The sequence below is a fragment of the Corvus kubaryi genome, unplaced genomic scaffold (genome assembly GCF_017639235.1).
Source record: "Corvus kubaryi isolate FWS band 111438036 unplaced genomic scaffold, C.kubaryi_AGA036_p1.0 138, whole genome shotgun sequence".
Taxonomy (NCBI): domain Eukaryota; kingdom Metazoa; phylum Chordata; class Aves; order Passeriformes; family Corvidae; genus Corvus; species Corvus kubaryi.
This window is the reverse complement of record NW_024580672.1, coordinates 1,182,568-1,201,658: the sequence shown is the minus strand read 5'-3', so window position 1 is coordinate 1,201,658 and position 19,091 is coordinate 1,182,568. Positions and strand designations below refer to the sequence as shown.

General features: G+C 37.5%; 1 protein-coding gene across 6 annotated transcripts in view; it reads right to left on the bottom strand.

Moving 5' to 3' along the window:
* DLG5 (discs large MAGUK scaffold protein 5) overlaps nucleotides 1-19,091 on the bottom strand; it is a 98,132-nt gene that overhangs the window by 23,989 nt on the left and 55,052 nt on the right. For all 6 annotated transcript variants that reach the window (XM_042018540.1, XM_042018547.1, XM_042018541.1 and 3 more), the window contains exons 5-16: nucleotides 18,267-18,450; nucleotides 14,730-14,989; nucleotides 13,285-13,597; nucleotides 9,199-9,429; nucleotides 7,962-8,146; nucleotides 7,232-7,357; nucleotides 6,438-6,570; nucleotides 5,301-5,428; nucleotides 4,429-4,604; nucleotides 3,800-3,903; nucleotides 3,008-3,100; nucleotides 1,123-2,142 (exon numbers count right to left, since the gene is read on the bottom strand). In XM_042018540.1, coding sequence (XP_041874474.1) covers nucleotides 1,123-2,142; nucleotides 3,008-3,100; nucleotides 3,800-3,903; nucleotides 4,429-4,604; nucleotides 5,301-5,428; nucleotides 6,438-6,570; nucleotides 7,232-7,357; nucleotides 7,962-8,146; nucleotides 9,199-9,429; nucleotides 13,285-13,597; nucleotides 14,730-14,989; nucleotides 18,267-18,450 — 2,953 coding nt within the window. The remainder of the gene's footprint in view (nucleotides 1-1,122; nucleotides 2,143-3,007; nucleotides 3,101-3,799; nucleotides 3,904-4,428; nucleotides 4,605-5,300; nucleotides 5,429-6,437; nucleotides 6,571-7,231; nucleotides 7,358-7,961; nucleotides 8,147-9,198; nucleotides 9,430-13,284; nucleotides 13,598-14,729; nucleotides 14,990-18,266; nucleotides 18,451-19,091) is intronic.

The window sequence follows — 19,091 nt, the reverse complement described above, 5'->3', positions numbered from 1 at the left end:
GCAGTGCTTACACAGAGGCCTAAAGCTCCCCATAACTACTTTTCTTAAAAATGTTTGGGAAGGCATAAGGAATGGAAGCAGACAAAACACAATGGAAGCAGACTAAAAAAAAAAAGGCATAAAAACCTTCCAACTGTTCTCTTATACCAGTACTGTTGCAGGATATGGCTCTAACCCTGCACTACTTCCCATTCAGCTCTGCCATCTGTATTGCTTCTAAAATTCTGTGAACAAGGTGAGATTATCCAGGTATAAACAAGTAAGGGAAAAGAATATGAACTTCTAAGTCATTATGATGTAATTACATTAAAAAAAAAATAATGCTTCTGTAAACTTCAGTTGGGAAAGAAAAAAAAATCTCTACGGGTCAGCTGAGCAAATCTGAGGCAGTGAACCTGAAATGACATTATTGATTATGTCACTTTATATAATGCACTCATCTAAATATGTCCTTCCCAGAGCACAAAAATTTTTTCTTCCATCTACTCTGTGTCAAGATATGACCCACCATCTTCTCAGCAGGGTTGTTTATTCTAACAAACTATATGCTCATTTTGAATTTTCATCATATTCTAATAAGCAGTTCACCTTTACAGTGTAATGGGCCTAACACCCAATGAATTTCAGATAAGATGCACAAAACTATTTAGGCACATACAAAGACTTACAAAAAACCCAATATTATGGATGGTACACCTTCTTCCATTAAATTGTACAGTGATCTGGACAACCAATCTGACTTACGCAAAACTTCAGAGACCCTATTTTCAGTTTTTCTAAAGCTGATACTTTGCATTTTTATTTATGTCTTTTCAGGTTGTCAAAAACATACAAGAGCCCAGATGTTCCAACAAGCAGCACTAAAACCCAAGATATGGCAGCTAAGCAGAACTCTATTTTTCTGTTTGGTGGTCACCACTGCCTGTTAAATACTGAAACTCCACAAATTGGTTTTGTACTTCATGATACTGCCAAGTGCCAACTGAGCCTGAGTTCAGAGGACCTGGATTCTGAGGACAGGCTATGCTTCTCCTGCTTCGGTATGTAACTGGGCACCCAAAACCACACTGCTAATACACTTCAAAGTTTCTAGCTTTGTGTTTCAATATACCAATCTTCTACCTGAAGTGCAGGATTAGGAATGGGCACAGGGGTCATTTTATGCCTCAGAGCAGGAGCCGATTTTGGCCTTGGTCTTTTAATCTCTGGCTCTTCAACTCTTTGAAAGCCAATGTCATCTTCACAAGATTTCCTTGAAGATAGATGAGTGCAGTCAATTCCCTCCTCCCGATAATAATGCCCAGCATTCCTGCTGAGCCCTTTGAAAGTAGCAGAGTCCTGTTTAAGTGCCAAGGAAACTGGAGCTTGGGCAGTGGCTGGGCTGGTGGGTGGTGATCCTGTTGTTACTGTAGACTCTGATGCAGAGCTTGCCTGCTGTTTATGTTTAAATTTGATAGAGTCACTTCTCTTAGGAGGAGTTGGAGGAGTTGAAGCCACTTCAGCTTTTGATGGCTGAGGTGAATGGCCTGTCACCTGATTAGGGGAAAGGTACTCCAGTTTGGGAGGAGTTGGTGGCCTTTTGAAAGTATCAGGGTCAAAAATAGATTTCCTTTGTTTTGGCTTTTTGTACACAGAGAACTTTTCTGTTTCTGTTGCTGAGATATTAACCATGACTTTTGGCCAGGTACCACCACTGTGCTTAGTTCCATGTCCTTTGTCAAATGCTGTCTCAACCATCATACAGTCAGTTCCTGTAGGTTCATAGGGCAGCCTCCTGTTGTCCAAGTCAACAGCTCCATAGCCTTGGTCCCCATATGTCTCTGGGCTGAAGGAGCTGAGACTGTGTTCTGAATTACTATGGCAACTGTGCACTGTGTTCCGACGAGAGTCTACTCGTAATGTGTTACTAGGGAAAGGTTTGTGATCGCAAAATGAAGCGCTGCCCTGATCACTCTGGTCCTTCTTGCCATCCATGATGTCTGGATTGAAAATGTCGGTCTGGGTTGAGCTGTTGAGTTTCAGATTTCTTTTATTTTGTGCTTGTATCTCTGATGCATGAACTCTACAGTTTGATATTTTTTCTGAATCCTTCAAATTTTCAAATATATTTTGACCACTCCAAGATGAACTCTGAGGAAAAACCTAAAACGAAAACCACATGTGATCACCTTATTGTGGCTGATTTCTGTTTAGTATGAATCATATCCTAGCCTCCTTGATTTATGTATACCTCAATATACACTTAGAAATATCATACAATTCAAAGCACAGAACATCAGATAAAATGAAGCTAAAAAAATTTTTGTAACATTTTCAGAATAATTCCCCAAGGGCAACTCCACATGATGGCAAAAGTACTCAACTGAAAGTGAAGGGACCTGCATTCTACTTCTGCCTCTGATAAGTGATGCCAATAAGATAACTTTCATTGCCTACTTCCCCTCAAACATTTCATCATCTTACTTTCTTAAAACCTCAAGGTATCTAGATCTGAAATTACGACTCTCAAAATCCACGTGACAGGCCCAGAATAATGGGATTCTAAACTCGAGAGCAAATCAGAATAGTACTTTATAGAAATAAGCCTGAAAAACAAAGCTTTGTACTTAATCTTCATGATAGCAAAAGTTCAGTTTTCTGCACAACACCCTCCTGACTAAAAGCTACCTTTCTTTAGACAGCGGGCAGTTTATCTTTCACGTACAAAAGTGCTGCAGCTCTGAAGCAAAACACAAGAAGCAGCAAGCAATTGTGGCACTCATTTCATGTGACCAGCAAACAAATGGGAAAGAAGACAGTAAGTTAGTCCCATTTCCTACTAGATGGCACAGGAGCCTTACCTTGGAAATAACTGTTGAGGGAGTGTACCATCAGTGAAATGTATCCAGATGGTTGTCTTTTTCCCATTTTGATATACTCTCTTTTTTTTATACACTCTTCCCTGAACAACTAGAATAATTCTGTATAAGTTCAAGAGAATTCTGCAAATTTAGCTTCTGCTACTCACCTTCATGAGTGACAGAGTAAGGGAATCCCTACAGTTTCGTAGCAGAGCTTCACATTCAGTAAGCGATTTATTATCTAGTGCAATGCCATTGATCTATACACAAAAGAAACCACAACAGACGTCTGTAAATCAAAGGTAATAGGTGGGGAGGATTTAAGGTAGAGTATCTCTGAGACAGGGAAAACACTACTCTACAACGTATACATGACTGAAGTCTGGTTGATGTTTGTGCATTCCTCACGAGTGGAGAATAGAAAACTCCTAAGTACAATCTGCTATTCCTGCAGGGACACAGTGTAAAAACCCCTGCCCTCTGTGCAGCTGTACCGACAGCAACCACCTCCCCTTTCACAGTGCACAAACCACACCCATCCCCTAAGGCTGCAAATGCACCCAGGGACACACTTCCTCCCCAGAACAGAGGACAGCTGTGGTACCAACATTTACAAGACAAGAAACGTCTCATCCGATAAAGTGATGCCTTTTTGGAACTGACCTTTCCTAGTCAATAAAAGAATCACAGATAGCATTATATACGTATATATAAGCCAAGTGTGAAGAATAAGTTAATGCTTCTGACAAATGAACTCAGGAAATAAGCTGCACATTCTATTCATCACTCAGCATACAAAAAAATTAATATAGAGTATCTATTCTAAATTTACAAAAAGCACTTAGTATTGCAAAAGTAAAAAACTAATTGGAATGTTTGGCATCTTAAAGAGTAGCATCAACGATAACACTTCAAAATAAATAAAAATTTAAAAAGGCAAACGCATTCTTAAGACTTACAGCAATTATTCTGTCTCCCACAGTAAGGGAACCCTCTTTGGCAGCTGGGCTTCCAGGCACAACAGCAGCAACAAATACTCCATTTTCTAGACTGACCCCACTATCTGAAATACACAAAAAAGAATTTGATTCTGCAATTCAAATACATTGTTCAAATGGCATGTCTGACCTGCCTGCACAAGAAAGAAGTATGACTACCAATCCAAATGAATTTCAATTTCTGAAAACCTTTTCAAAGAAATAACAAGACAGGGAAAACAAGGATTTTGAGTATCCCAAAAAATTAATATAATCACACAAAGATGGGGTAACTGGGTTTAACAGACTTGTTTACACTCCCAGGAACATTCCAAACCGGCAGCTAACTAGAGAAGTATTTAAAAAAAAAAAAAATCAACTCAAACCCACCCAAGGACAAAAAGAAAACCTGTACTTACAGAATGAAGCTATTATTAATAACAGCATTCTCGGTTTTAAAAAAAAAAAAAAAAAAAGAAAACCCCTATCTAGGAGGTCATAACAGTGTAAGTGTGATTTAAGCAAAGGCTCAGAGAACATGTACCTTTATGGCAAGCCTTATCTGGCTGAACAAACATGTGCCATTTATATCCATCCTTTACAGTCATTACCTTTATGTCCAGAAACATTGATGTGAAGAGGTGTTATCACTCGCCCACCTAAAGACTTCCTTCTTCGAACCACCATATTAATAACACCTCCTCCATTTAGAACAGCTTTTATAACTTGCTTTTTGTCCTTATTGGTAAGATCCACATCATTTATCTTCAGCAGCCAATCATTCACTCTGGTAGATATACAGAATTAGGCAGGTCAGTTATAAGCACACTTTGCTGGACACTGCACATGAATAACGTTCCATGAGGAGACATGCAACAGAGCTGATCTCAATAAACTCATCCTCCATTACCTGGAGTTATCCATTCCTGAAAAAGCATTAAATAGCAGCTAAATGAAAACCAGGACTGCTAGCCTGCACTTCACTAGGAAAAGTATATCCTTAAATCACTACTGACTACTTCTTATTTAAAAGCAACTCTTTGTACAGAGAAGAGTCACTAAAAAGCTGCTATCAACACTAAGAATAGATGGCTCCAAATGATCCTTGCTCTGCTCTCCCTTTCTCTTGCCCTCCCTCAAAAACTTACCCTCACATCTTTCCCAAAATTTAAATAAATAGATCTTTTTAAAAACAGATTTGAGGAGATAATAATGGAGTAAATGGGGCACAGTACAACAAGAGAACATTTCAAATCCTGTTGAGTTTTAAGTGCTGAGTCAACCAGTGTTTAATTTCTGTAATGCTTTTAGGCATTGGTCTTCTCAGTGTGATTTCCCAACCAACATTAATAATATACACATGACAAATGATAAAGAAAAAAGAACTTCAAAAAATGAAAACAATGAAGACAATTTCCAATATGCTCATATTTAGTCTATTATGACCAACAAAAGACAGGTATCTTCCAAAGTCAAACCTTACCTTAACCGACCATCTGCAATACTTCCTTTGTCTACTTTGGTAACGAAGATCCCACAGTCTCCAGGGAGGTACGGCTCGTTCACACCTTCTGCCACATCAAAACCAAGTGCTTTCAAGTCCATATCATCCTAGCAAATATTAATAACAAGTGATTCAACTGCACTGGCAAACAGTGTCTGTTAGCAAGAGGCATTATGGCATGTTTGCACTATGTACTTACATTTACAGGGCTCCTGCATCAGGCAAGTTTTTATTTTTTGTACGTAAATATATAAGCTCCCAATTCCATTAGTTATAGGTGTCCTCTGGCATTAACACTAACAAATGTGATGTACCAGCCAAACATTTCAAATAGAAGAACATACAAGAATTACATAGCAGCAAAATAAAAATTCTGGACTACAATGAAAAAAAGTGAAATTATAGGGAGAAAAATACTGCTAAGTTAATGAGAGGAAGTAGAGGTTATCTGGATTGCTAAACATAAGAACTTTACTTAATATGCCAAAATACAAAAGGGATTTAATTTCTTCTACAGACAAGCAAGAGATTAGCATCTCCTTTCATCCCAGATCTTCAAACTGAAAAGAAATGTTGCACTAAAATACATGTTCACCATTAATACTTTTAATACTTTAAATTTTCTAACCAGCATATCTGAGCAAAAGTAGGAGAAATAGCTTAGTGTAAAACTATTTTATGCATAGATTTTAAGTGTCGTTGCCTGTAAGAGTAAAAGATTGGCCTCTAATATCATGGTTTCCTTCACATTTTAAGTTTTGGCTGCCTTAGCACTTCCATGTCTGCAGTGAATTGCAAACTTAAAGAACCCTATACTAGATGGACGTGGGTACCCTGCAACATTAGATGTAGGAACTATTTTTATTTATAATGCATATGAAGAAAATTATAAAGCTTGTATGTAACAGCTTGGTTTTATCAACTAGTTCCATGTAGCTGTAACTGCACTTGCTGCCTCCATGTGCACCTCCATGCACACCTACGTGGTTCTTTGCCAAACAATAAAGAACTGAAAAGACCAAAATCATATTTTTAATCTTATCTAGTATTAAAAGATTATAATTGGCTTCAGAGCTATCCAATACACAGGAAAATGCAGTGTATGATTTTACTTACTCTATCTTTTTCAAATTCTACCACTTCTGTTTCCCATTCCAGAGAATCTGTATCTATGGCTGAGTCATGAGAACTATGGGCCATCAATTGACGAAATCTGGCCTCCTTTTCCAATTGATTTTCCATCTTTTCCCTAGGCAAAGAAAATTATTACTTGCACACAGAGACAACCCCCTTTTAAATAAAGTGAAAAATAATGTTATGATTGTGATACATTTTGTATTTGGTTTTCTAAATCAAAAATCCAAGCTGTGTCAAAAATTTCCTTCAGCTTCTGTCTTTCCAGTATTCTTGGTCTGCTATCAAATTGACTTTCCATTTCTATATATTGTCTTAACATAGTCTTACATTTTTTGCAATATTTTTACATGACTAAGTGCACTATTAGGTTTCTCACATCTTCAAAAATGCATTTAATTTACCCTCAGATGAGCTCCATCAGTATGCAAGGCATGATAAACACCAATGGCAAAACCTCTCCCGTAAACCAGTAAGTAAACAGTTGAGAGGAACTAAACTGCAGTTAATATGACTTCAGTGAAAGGATCCCAGCATTAAGTGTATCTCCACAGCACAAAGCTTATACTATGAGTCTCATTAATAAGATAAAATTAATACTGTTCAGCATAATAATTTCCATGATAACTATAAATAAAGGCAAGGCTTCCACGCACGATAACATGAATGCCTGCTGCCTACAGCTGTAACAACATATGGTTCACTTAAGAACACAGCTAACAAAACAAAGTTTTTATCACAAACTTTCATGCAGTTTGATCATTTCTCTAACATACTTCAGTTCCTTCAGTTCACGAATGGCATCATTCTTCTGCTTTCTCATGTCATCCAGATTGCGAAGAGCTTCAGCCAAGTCACTCACAGCCCGGTCTCTCTCCCTCCTTAAGTTATCACACAAAGTTCTTCAAAAGAAAAAAGTTTCAATCTAGTTACTTATAATCCTATTAAAGTAAACTGGTTTTACCACATTGTACAGTTAATGTAAAATTTCAAAGAGCAGTTTCAAAACGTATCTATCTGCAAAATAAAAAAGGATAAGGAAGAAAAAAATTACATATGCTGGGACTTAATTCTTCATCCCTTTCAGAACCTTGTTTCTACTTATCTTCTTTAAACTAGCAGAAAAAACCCTTATTTAAGTATTTTCCCTTAGTTCCTTAGATATATTTAGTAGCAAATATGTTGGATACTTTTTGAGCATGTCCCCACAGGTAAAGAATTATCTGCAGGACTAGAGCTACAGCAGGATTAGTATAGCACGCCTAAAAGAATGCACGATTGGCTGCTCCTCTGCAGCAGCACTGTTAGACTCAAGGGTATTTACTAGAGACATTTAGGTTATGAAAGCACAGAAAATGACAAAGATCCTGTAAGGTGCCCTCAATATTTAAAAAAAATCACCATGTGACAGCTAATGCACAGGAAGCGCTAGCAAATCCTAGAACTGCATCAACTGCACACCAGGTGTTACAGAGATCACTCATGTATCACCCAGCAGTTCTTTACCGTATACTTTCCCGTTCTGCAACAATCTTATCCCGCTCTTGAAAGGCCCAATCCCTCCTACACTTGGCTACTTCTGCTTCCTGGACAGCTTCTTTTAGTTCTTGTGACATTGCCTCATATTGTTTCCGAAGCATTTCGATTTCTTTGTTTGCTCTTTCTATGTCTAGGGTAGCAGAATCCTGTATCTAGGAATTAAGAAACACAGAGAAGTATTTTAGGCACAATTTTTAGATACTTATGCACGAACAGCTTTTACTATATGCATGTTGCCTGATTCTTACATTTTCATGAAAATTGAAATTGAAAATTGAAATTGAAAATTGAAATTGAAATGTAAATTCCTACATTTTCATGAAAAATATTCATTTATTTTAACAGCAACTCTGGGGGGAGTGGGAGGAAAGATAAAACCTGTTGTAATGCATTTCATCCAGTAGAACACAGATTTGTACAACTACATAAATAAGAATCCTCACTTCAAAATAACATCAGTGAATGTTTCGTTTTTCAGAGATGACATTCTATATTTCAATCTTGTTCTGCTCAGCAGACAGAAAAAAATTACAAGTGTACTTCGAAATCAGACACACTACTGTATGCAGTTACAACACATTTCCTGCATTAACACCAGTTATTTACCCTGGGACAACAAATCCCAAGACTTGGGATTCAGGTCCCCTTGGAATCAAAGCAATGAAATTGAAGAGCAATGGAATTGAAAAAAAGTTTTTATTTAATACTTCTTCTTTTAGATAAGAATTACTTTATTCTTAAGTTAACTTGTCCCTCAAATTCTCTATTTTTAACAAGAAAGATGGTGACAACAGTAAGACAAATACAGAGAAAACTCTAAGCTTGCAGCACAATAACACAAGCCAACTACAACAGTACAGCCCACCACAAGCTGTGGGCTTGCAAACAACTGCATGTGGTTAATCTCAAGAACATAAATGAAACTAATGAATCTAGACTTACTGACTTACAATTTGGTTAAAATGTAAACTTTTTCTATTTATATTTACAAACAGAAACTTAATATGAAGCACAACTGTATGTCTTCCAAACAAGGATTTCTGTCGGTGTGTCTGGAAGAACATACGTGCACGTGTGTGTATTTTAGAGTGACTTGAGGAAAAGAGGGAAGACTCCCAATGTGCCCAGACCTTTAATCTCTTGCAAGTTACTGACCTAACTAAGCTAAAAAAGAAAAAAAGGCATCAGTGAAGACTTGCAATACCTGACGGGCTTGATAATATTCCCTTAGGAGATGGTCTCTCTGGATGATAGCTTCAGTTCTCTCTTTCCTGGCAACATCTCTTTCTTCTTTCACTGTCTCTATATCCTTGCAAGCTTGATCGAGCTCCTTCTGGGCCTCAGCTTTGTCCTTCACTTCATGACAGTATTTTTCCAGTAACTCATTCCTCTCACAAATCGCTCGATCTCTTTCCACTAGAGCAGAGTTTAGTTCCTAAAACAAGATCCGTTGTTTGCAGCAGGTTAGGTTCAGAAGGAAATAGTTCATCTTTCCAATTGGTTACATGTCATGACACCTTAAAAGCCTAAAGAGTTTACCACTAATGTTCTGAAAAATGGGAGCAGATCACATTACATACAAGTAAGTATAGCAAAGAATATTAAATGTGGTATTAAAAATATCACACCATCACATGAGCACAGTGCTTTGTCAAAAGTAAGCAAGATTCTGGAAGCGCTCATAGCTTTGAGGAACCTAAACGAGAAAGGGTTATTAACCAGACAGACTTGGTGTTTTTAAAAAAAAAAGTTGTTAAATATGGAAAAGGGTAAGAATATATTACAAATATTTTTAAACAACTGCCTCAATTTCACAGGACTGAAATAATTTAGACAACCCAGCTACATAAGCACCTTACAGCTTTTCCATAAGTTTTAAAGGAACATAAGTTATATGCCATTAAGATACCAATATGCTACGGAATGTTTGAAGATAAAACTACAATATTCTATAAAGCAGAATGATAGTACATCTTAAGTGTGGAATTCAACTGCATTGTAATAAAAAAGATAAGGCAAATGTAGTTGTGTTCCAAAACAGAATCTGCCCTTCTAAAATTATTTAAATTAGGCTTCCCATTAAAAGAATGGGTCATTGAAATGATCCAATTTCATGCCACTAAATTTTCAGATGGCTCAGCTCTCTAGCAGCATTCAGTCAATGGCTACAAAGAAGTCCTCCTACACACAGGCACTCCTAGCTGGAAACTACTGATGTTTTGATCGCAAAAAACTCAGAGACAGCTGACATCTCAAAAGCAAAATGAAGAAAGGGTTCAAGTGCTTAGGGATAGAAAGACACCATGTCATAAACTGATTCTACCTCTACAGTTTGCAAAGAATAAAATTGAATATTTAAAACACAGATGATAATTGCATTTTGCTATACTAATAGAATCGTTTTTGAGATATGCATCTAATTAAGACTAGTCAGACTATTAACAATGACATTAAGAGAGCCATTTTTGCTGTACAATAGCAGACAAGCACTAGAATTTAATGACTCTGTCAGTGAATCTCAATTACCAGAACACCCAAGTGCTTTCAACACCAGTAAGACCTTCCTTGCTCAGTATCTCTGAAGAGAGAAAAATCCCTGAACTGTCTGTTGGTGCAGACAAGTTTTAGTACTGGAAACAGCCTTTTGCACAGTTTAACTATAGTTTGTATAAAACTTGCATTCAAATGTGTGTATAAAACCTACACAAAAATATTAAGCCTTTCCCACAAGCAGCTGAGATGAAAAGTCACAAGGAAGGCATAGGGGAAAGTTCTCAGTAAGACCTTCACTAAACAAGAATTTACAGGTTTTTTAAGTGATTGGAAAAAATACACACTATCACAGTTTAATTCAGCATGCTCAATATAAACCATCCGAATAAGAGCAGCCATTGCCTCCAGTGGTCAGTGGTAAAATTTCACCTCTGTCTTTTTCCTGTGACATTTGCACAGAATTACAACATGACAGCATAGGGAAACGTGCCATTTGGCACTGACTAGAACAGCTTCTGTTTGAAAACAGTAGAGCAGTTTGAGTTGAATGATTCTGAATTTGTGAATTATTTTTATGTTTTAAGGAAGTTCTCACATCTGAATATAACATAAGGACAAAATATAACAGATCTGTTAAACAGAGGGGAAAACCTACTATCACTGAGATGAAACATAACATTCTAAGTACTTGCCATAGCAAAAGATTATGCCAAACAAAAAACCACCATTGGAGAAAGGAGAGGGGGAAATCTATAACATTCAATCCCTGGCTTTGAGTGGCTGAGTTCATGAGAACTTAATCCAAAACTGTCCATTAGTGCAAAAATCATGAGATTTCTTCCATCATTTATTAATACCAGAAAATTAGTACATTTCAGATGTCTATTGAACCAATAAGTTTGGGCATGTGTGACTAATAAAAGCTTACATGTCTAACTTGGAAATTAACTGTCTGACCTCATCAGTAGCTGCTCAGATACAATGCCTTAAAAAATCAACCTCTTCTCCATTTCAGTTGTTCTACAATTTTTCAGAGGCACCAAAGGCACACTAGCAAACACAAGCTTCAGGGAAGAAACTACATTTAGAATTACCTAAATGGGTTCAGTGCTGTTTCAAACAATCAATTAGCACTACAAAACAGGGCACTTAAAGGTACCATATATCACAAGAAAAGTGAAAAGCATTAAGTTGCCTTTTCAGAGAGCACCAGAACAACTATGCACGGAGAGGACAATCCCACTTACAGGGGACATATTTCAGGATACTATTTCAAGTGAATTGATACATTCATTGATACATTTTTTCAATGTTTCAAACATTTTCCTTGACAGAACTAGAAAATCCTTATGCATTGAACACAGCTGCAGCAAGCCAGTACTAGTGATGCAAGAACATACCTCTTTACAAGAAGAAGAGTGTTAGCTACAGGAAAGAAAAATGGGAACAAAAAGACAACTCACAGTACAGTTATTTTACAACTTTCAGAACATTACAGAAGCTCACTGAAGGGCCAGCTCTGGAGGTGAAGAAAAATGCAATGGATCCGCCTTGCCAGCACCATACTCACCAGTCCTAGGCTCCTGCTGATTCTTGTTCAAACACCCCCTTTAAGTAAATACCCATGTATTTAAAATTTTAATTCCCTGCCCCTTAAGGCACTTTGGCAAATTACTCATAGTGCTACAATGACAGATAGAACAAATTGAAGCAGAATGACTAATTGTGGCTATTTCCATGAGTAACCTACCCTGATGCCTACCCTACCACTGAAATCAACAGACATTTTGATTGGCTTAAATGTTTCGATGAAAGTAGAAGAGGTATAAAACGTATTAAAACTTCAGTCACTGTAGAGCTGAATTACTGAGCTGACAAATATGCAGAGCTGAAAAATATGGCTTCTTAAAATCAGAATTTAGTCATGTTTAGAAGCTCTGATGTCACATGTCACAATCCACATTATTCCTCAAAAAATGGTGTTATTTGTTTAAAAGAAAGCTCCACACCTTAATTTTTTGTAAGAATATGTTGTTGAGATGTAATGCTGTGAAAAGAGTAAAATGAGATTTATAGGCAATGGAATACATTTGCTTGTATCTATTTCATGCTAAATTAAGTATTTGTAAACCAAATAGTCAAGTGAATGCATGTCAGCGGAAATGAAACTGAGCAGCAAATTGTGTTCTGGAAATCATAACAGCTTCATTCTGACATGGCTGTGATATAAGCATTTCAAGAACATATTGCTAAAAAATAGGAAGTTCTGGTTTCATACACTTTAAGGCATGCCTGAATTCTAAAGAAAAAAATCTTTAAAATATCCTCTTTAACTTATAAGCAGTAGAAGGGCAAATGAGTAAGAACATGCATGTCAGCACAGGCTTTGCATAAGTATTTGAGATGACTTGATCATGTACCGTCTTAAGCCACAGCAGATAGTATCCAGTGGTTCCTGTAGAGGTTAAAAGTTTAAAATAATGAGTATTTAGAGCTATATTATTATAGAGAGCATTACTTAAGAAGGTAAAAACAACTAATGCAGCAAAGGAAAGGATTTATAATATGCAGAACAGAATTAAGTCAAGTGAATAGCAAATTTCAGCTGGCAGGTACTCTGTTCAAATATGGAAGCTTGATAAATTGATAGTAAAAAGGACTGCTATAGGAAAACATCAGGAAACAACTTCCTCTTTGCAGTGGATTCCTATTTTCCATTCATCAGTCATACATTCCTGATTCCAGCATCAACAGCATATACTCATTTCCCTTCCCCATTAAAACAATAGGTTAGTACCTGTCTTAAAGCTTCCATCTCTTCACTGGCCACTCGTTTCTCAGAAGAGGTGTTCTTCAGCTTGGACTCTGCAAGCTCCAGTTCTGTCTGAAGCTTATCTACCTCTTTGATTACTTGATCTCTCTCACTCATTATTAGGCGGTACTCATTGAAAACAGAATCCCTTTCTTCCTTGTATTTTTCTGCATCCTTGGCTGCTTTCAGCTGCATTGTTTTGAACCTTGTCACCTCTGACTGTAAGCGCTCCATCTCTCTCTGCAACTCTTTGTTTTGTGCTGTGGTGTTGCTTAGTTCCTGCTGTACTGATTCAAACCTAAAAACAAGTGGAAACACCAGTAAGACAGTTGTTACTCGCTTTCATACATTAAGGATTTGGCTGGGTAACCAAATGTATCCACTGGTAAAACAACCAGAGATTTCTTACAAAGTGTATTCTCTGTGCTGCAAAAAATAACCACTGCTTTAGGAACATTAGTGAACCTAAGGAATATTAGAGAACCTCTTTAAGGACTGAACCATAACAATTATGAGGAACCATTTACAAATGTGGAAAAACCCATTTTTTGGCTTTGGTCTGTAGGAGTTGTGTATCACCCCTAATAGTCAACGAAAACATTCTTAACATACCCATGGATGCTCTTTGCAGCAGTCCTTGTGTATGCTGATGCCCTTCCTACCCCATATGGTTGACTGTGTAGGCTTGGTATCAAGGAGCAGAGAGGGGGGATAAGTGTGGTATAACAGCATCTGTGTCCTCCTTTTTTAACACGTGCACTGCTCGTAGCAGCACCTTCTCAGTGAAGCAAGACTCCCAAACCCCTGCAGCCAGAGAACTCTGCTGCCAGCCCTAAACCCTCACAGTCCCCCCCCCCCGCAGTCTGCAAATCTAATACCATGAAAAGTTAATTTAGGCTTGAGATTATCTTCATCTGCAAAACACCTTTAGAAATTATATTCCCTTACTGATTTGCTTTTATATTTAAATAAGGATATATATAAATATAAATATATATATATATATATATATAGGCTCACCATGCATTAAAGAGTCTGTTTGGAAGAAAGTCAGAGCTTAAACAAAATTCTGGTTATATTTGACTCCTCTATCTACAACTAAAAATAAACGTAGGTTGAAAAGCAGAGTATCCATTTCTCATACAAGCTAAACAATGGTTAAAATTCCTCACACAATTCCAAAACCATAACTGGGAAATCCTTTTCTCAAGAAAATGAACCCTTTCTCCAAATTAACATCCCCATCATGCATTCTAGAACCTTTCAGAAATTTTTATATAAATACACATGCTTACTCATCACACCAAAATTACATATACTAGAGGAAAATTTTAGAAAAAAGATTAGAAAGCTATTTGTGATTCTACCACAATGAAAATAAGATGCTACATTGGAATTGATACCTCAAAGGCATCAAAACTTGGTTATACCTCCTAAGAGAGGATGAATATTGTTGCTGGAAATGAATTGCTGTGTCCCTTTGCTTCATTAGCATGTCGATCTGTTTCTGAAGACGTCTGTTCTCCTCCTCAGCCTGCTCCAGGCGGCTCAGATCCGTGTTGTGACTCGCAATCTTCTCATTGTACCGTTTCCTCAGAGCATCATAGTCCTTCTTCACACCCTCCAGCTTGTCCATTGCTGTATCGTAAAGTTTGTTTAATATCTCTGATGATCCATTTTGCTTCATAACCTTAAAAAAATGCCAGAAACTCTATCAATAACCTTTACCGTGAATCAGTTCAAGAAATTTGATCTAAAATATATACATAAGAAACAAAATTAGAACAAAAATACATTAACCAATTTTAGCAATCATTCTTTTTAATGACTAAGGAAAGACTGAATCTAAGATTCAGTCTAAAAGACTAAGTGCCATTGTTACTCTAAGCATTATTACATCTACTTTCTGTCTGCTTTATCACAAGTGCACCAGCGTATGAAATCTCTCTCTAATGGCAATTGTTATGAACACCTATTAAAACCATGCTGTTTTTGGAGTACTTGTAGTTTTAAAAAGAGGTAATCACTATTTGATGACCAAGATGATAGTGGTAATTTAGGAGATGTCCACGAGGTGGCATTCCTGATAGGTTGCCTGTATCCTCTAAGAATGAATTAAATAATTAAAAACTTAATGAGAACAAAATCTAGCCAAAATATGTTGTACACTCAGGCATATTATTTTAATATTCATACATTATTTCATCTGAGACCTTCCCACAGAGGTTTGTGTTTCAAAAACCATACATAAAATATTAACAGGAAAAGAAATATCCATTTAAACATGAATAAAGCCTGACCTGAATCTTAGTTTTAAATTAATTTACATCAATGTAGGAACCTTGCTGTAAATCGTAACACTGACGATACATGACCAGCAACAACCTAAGAAAGCCCTAATGAGTGTCAGCAAACCTAGTCCTTGCTCATTCTCAAAAGGCAAAAAATATGCCTGAAATAAAGCCTAAAGCCTTCTCCCCCCTGCCCTCCCCCCCCCCCCCTTTCTTTTTTTCATTCTATGCTCCTTTTTTCTGGTTTTGTCTTTTAAATTGAAATCTGGCCCTGATGGAGCAGTGGGAAGAAACAGGAATGCTCTACATAGAGAGGTGCCAGGAATTATATAATACTAACATTAGCCGACAAAGGTATGCTCCTAACTATCTGAAAATAAAAAGTATAAAGAAATAGAAGGAAAAAAGACAGAAAACACGAGCTCTATAAAAATTTGAAACCCAACACACAGCAGCTATCCTGCACAAATTGGCTCCTCATCTTCTTTTGTGTTTTATATTCAGAGCAAGGACCAGTTCCTGAACATGGAGAAACCTGGATGCCTGCAGACCAGAAGGGAAGGGGAGAGCAAGAGGCTGCCCACTCTTCATTGCCCAGAGGTAGAGGCCAACAACTGTCATTGTTAACAAACCACTTTACTACACTGGCAAGATAACAGAGACTAAAGTTTCAGCCTGACATTGGTCTCCTTTAACTAACCAAGATATATAAAAGTGGCCCTGGAATGAGACTGCACTTGGGCTATTTCCACTCACATCCCAATCCTCAACGGATTCAGCAGCATAACCCACACAGAGCTGGACACATAATTAGCCAGCATGCTTCAGTGAACCATTTCAGATAAGCTAAACACGTGGTAAAATGCAGGCATATACAAAATTTAAATAGATTTAAACCCACTCCAGAAAGCCATATTCCTGAAGACTACTTCCCAAAGGAGTTTAAGAACAGGTTTGAGAACAAATTATTTAAGAATCCAAACAGAAACAAACCACTTCTCACCGTCTAAAGCATTTATGTAATGTACTGATGTTGAAAACACACTAAATAATTATCAAAAAGAGGGACTAATATAGAAGAAATTGGATGAATTCAGCATAAACTTCCTGAGAGATTTGACAGAGGAAGATGGACCTACCAGTGCAATAAATGTCTCCTGTTTAAAATCCTAGTCTGAAAGAAAGTAAATAGTCCCAGCTGGCCCAAGAAACACAGTCGTGGCAACATGAAACTCCATACGTGAGCTGCAGAAACTTAAGCTGGTCAGCTGCTACACAGCAAATCCATGACAATCCCACACAAAGCGTAATTTGATCAAAAGCTTTTGCTCTCTGAGGCCACCAAGATGTATTTTGTTATGGCCTGACAACAGAACACGTCAGAGGGATCAACACAGAGTTAGACTAATTCATATGAGAAATTACAGGGACAAGATAAGACTTCTGGCACCCCTTCAAGATACCATGATTCACTCTGACAGGCTGAGAAATGGAGTTACACAATTTTCCCACTAGGTTTCATACATAGTTTTCTTTAAAGGTTTAATCACGATGTTGACATGAGATTGGATTTCTTAAAATCAATCCCGACAAGGATACATCAGCCTCCTTCTGTGCTTCCAAATAATTTCAAACTTCAGCAAAATAGAATAGACTTCTCTCAGAGGTTCTGCATCCCTGCTTTGCAGACTGGGAAACTGAGGCACAGATGAATTAAGCTATTTGCCCAGGTTGACACAGCAAACCATTTCTGCTATCTTCTGAACAAAGACACTAAACAGTTTCACAGCAGAATTTGCAAGATAGCTTTAGAGAAATGGATAAAAAAGGAAGAAAAAATCTTGACTCATCTTTGCACTACCTTCAAGCACCTCCTAAAGTACCATTCAGCACATCCAGCTTGCTTTGACCTTTGCCCCTCCTACCCTAGCAAATAATTATTTTGGCTTGCATAGATTTTGCTTCTGAAGCCTAATGTTTGACTTGCAAGTTTGCCCTGTGAATCAGCCTACACACAGTGAACCGCGATAGTCTGCTTAACCATTGCACATGTTACCGTAACAATTCTAACTAAATGAACAGACTTTCTGGTAGGTGAACAGTGGACCTGATACAACCAGTTTCTCCTTAGTATTACTCTTTTTAAATTTTCAGAATATTTCAACAACACTGGCCTGGAAACAGCCTGTGATATAAAGTTCTGAAATGTCCAACTGTTTCAGTCCTGAAAACGTTGTCTCTTTTTGTTTCAAGTTCAAAAACATTAATCAACCTTTTGTGATTCTTTCCAAAAAACCAATAAACATAGCATGCAAGTTTAAAGTAAGCCCTGTCCCATAAAGTACCCTAAGAAAACAGTCATCTTTTTAATCACTTTGTAACTTTAATTTTTGACGCCTCTCTACCCACTTTAAAAAATATCATGCATACACAATCTTCATGTACACCTTTTCATCTCTGCACTTAAACACTCCTTATTCTTTTTTTCCAGCTAGACAAAGAAAATCAATTAGTAATCAAGATGTCATTGTCTCCCCTAATACTGTACAAGACCAGGAGGCTGTTTCAGAACCAGTAAGACACTAAAGGCAGCAGCAGCGCTGCACACTCAGATTTCTTTATGAGAGGAAGAATTCATGATCTCTTGCAGCACAGACACTCCAGGCTGTAGCTCACCTGCTGCTGCTGGCTGCGCAGGTCTGTTATCTCCTTCTGGTCCTCATCATGAAGTCTCTTCATCTCCTCACACGACTGCTGCAGGTGATTGTGTTCCCGCACCAACTGCGTGTTTTTCCTCTTCAGGGTATCCATGTCCTCCTTCAGCTGGGACTGGTCACTCAGCAGCCGACTGTGCAACGTGCTGTCACAGCACACAAAAAAATACTTAGAGGCCAACTTGCAAGGACAAAGTCCTGGAGTAACTAATTTCAAACATGAGTTTCCTACCAAGGAAGCAGGTCAAACTGACTCAATTCTGCATACTTGTGTATTCCGAGCACCAGGAAAAAAACAAAACCAGAAACAAACAGGGACATAAGTATGAAATCAGATGAAAGTACACAGCAGTCTTAAACCTCATCAGAAGGGATGATGGATTTATGCCACCTGTCAATGCCACTTCATAGCCATTAAAAGCAGGCAGACAAACACAAAGAGCATAACATGATGATTCTTGAGATAACAGGAATTGTCCCACCAATCATTTCCACTTTCTCTCAAGCTTCTCAGCTGAGCATCAGCTAAACAAAACACAGATGAAAACAACAAAAATATCCTTGTGTGCTACTGTTTTAAAAACAAATGAAAGCCCCAAACTATCAGAAAAACTGCACAGCCAACAAAAACACACTATGTATGTTTCAACTACACTCAAGATAAAAAGTTCCTCCTCACTTCATTATGCCAGCCATAATTATTGAAAGAAATACACTCTCACTTGAACAACTGAAAGCTGCATGAGGAGGCTATCATTCAGATTAAAATTCAAGATACAAGTCTAAA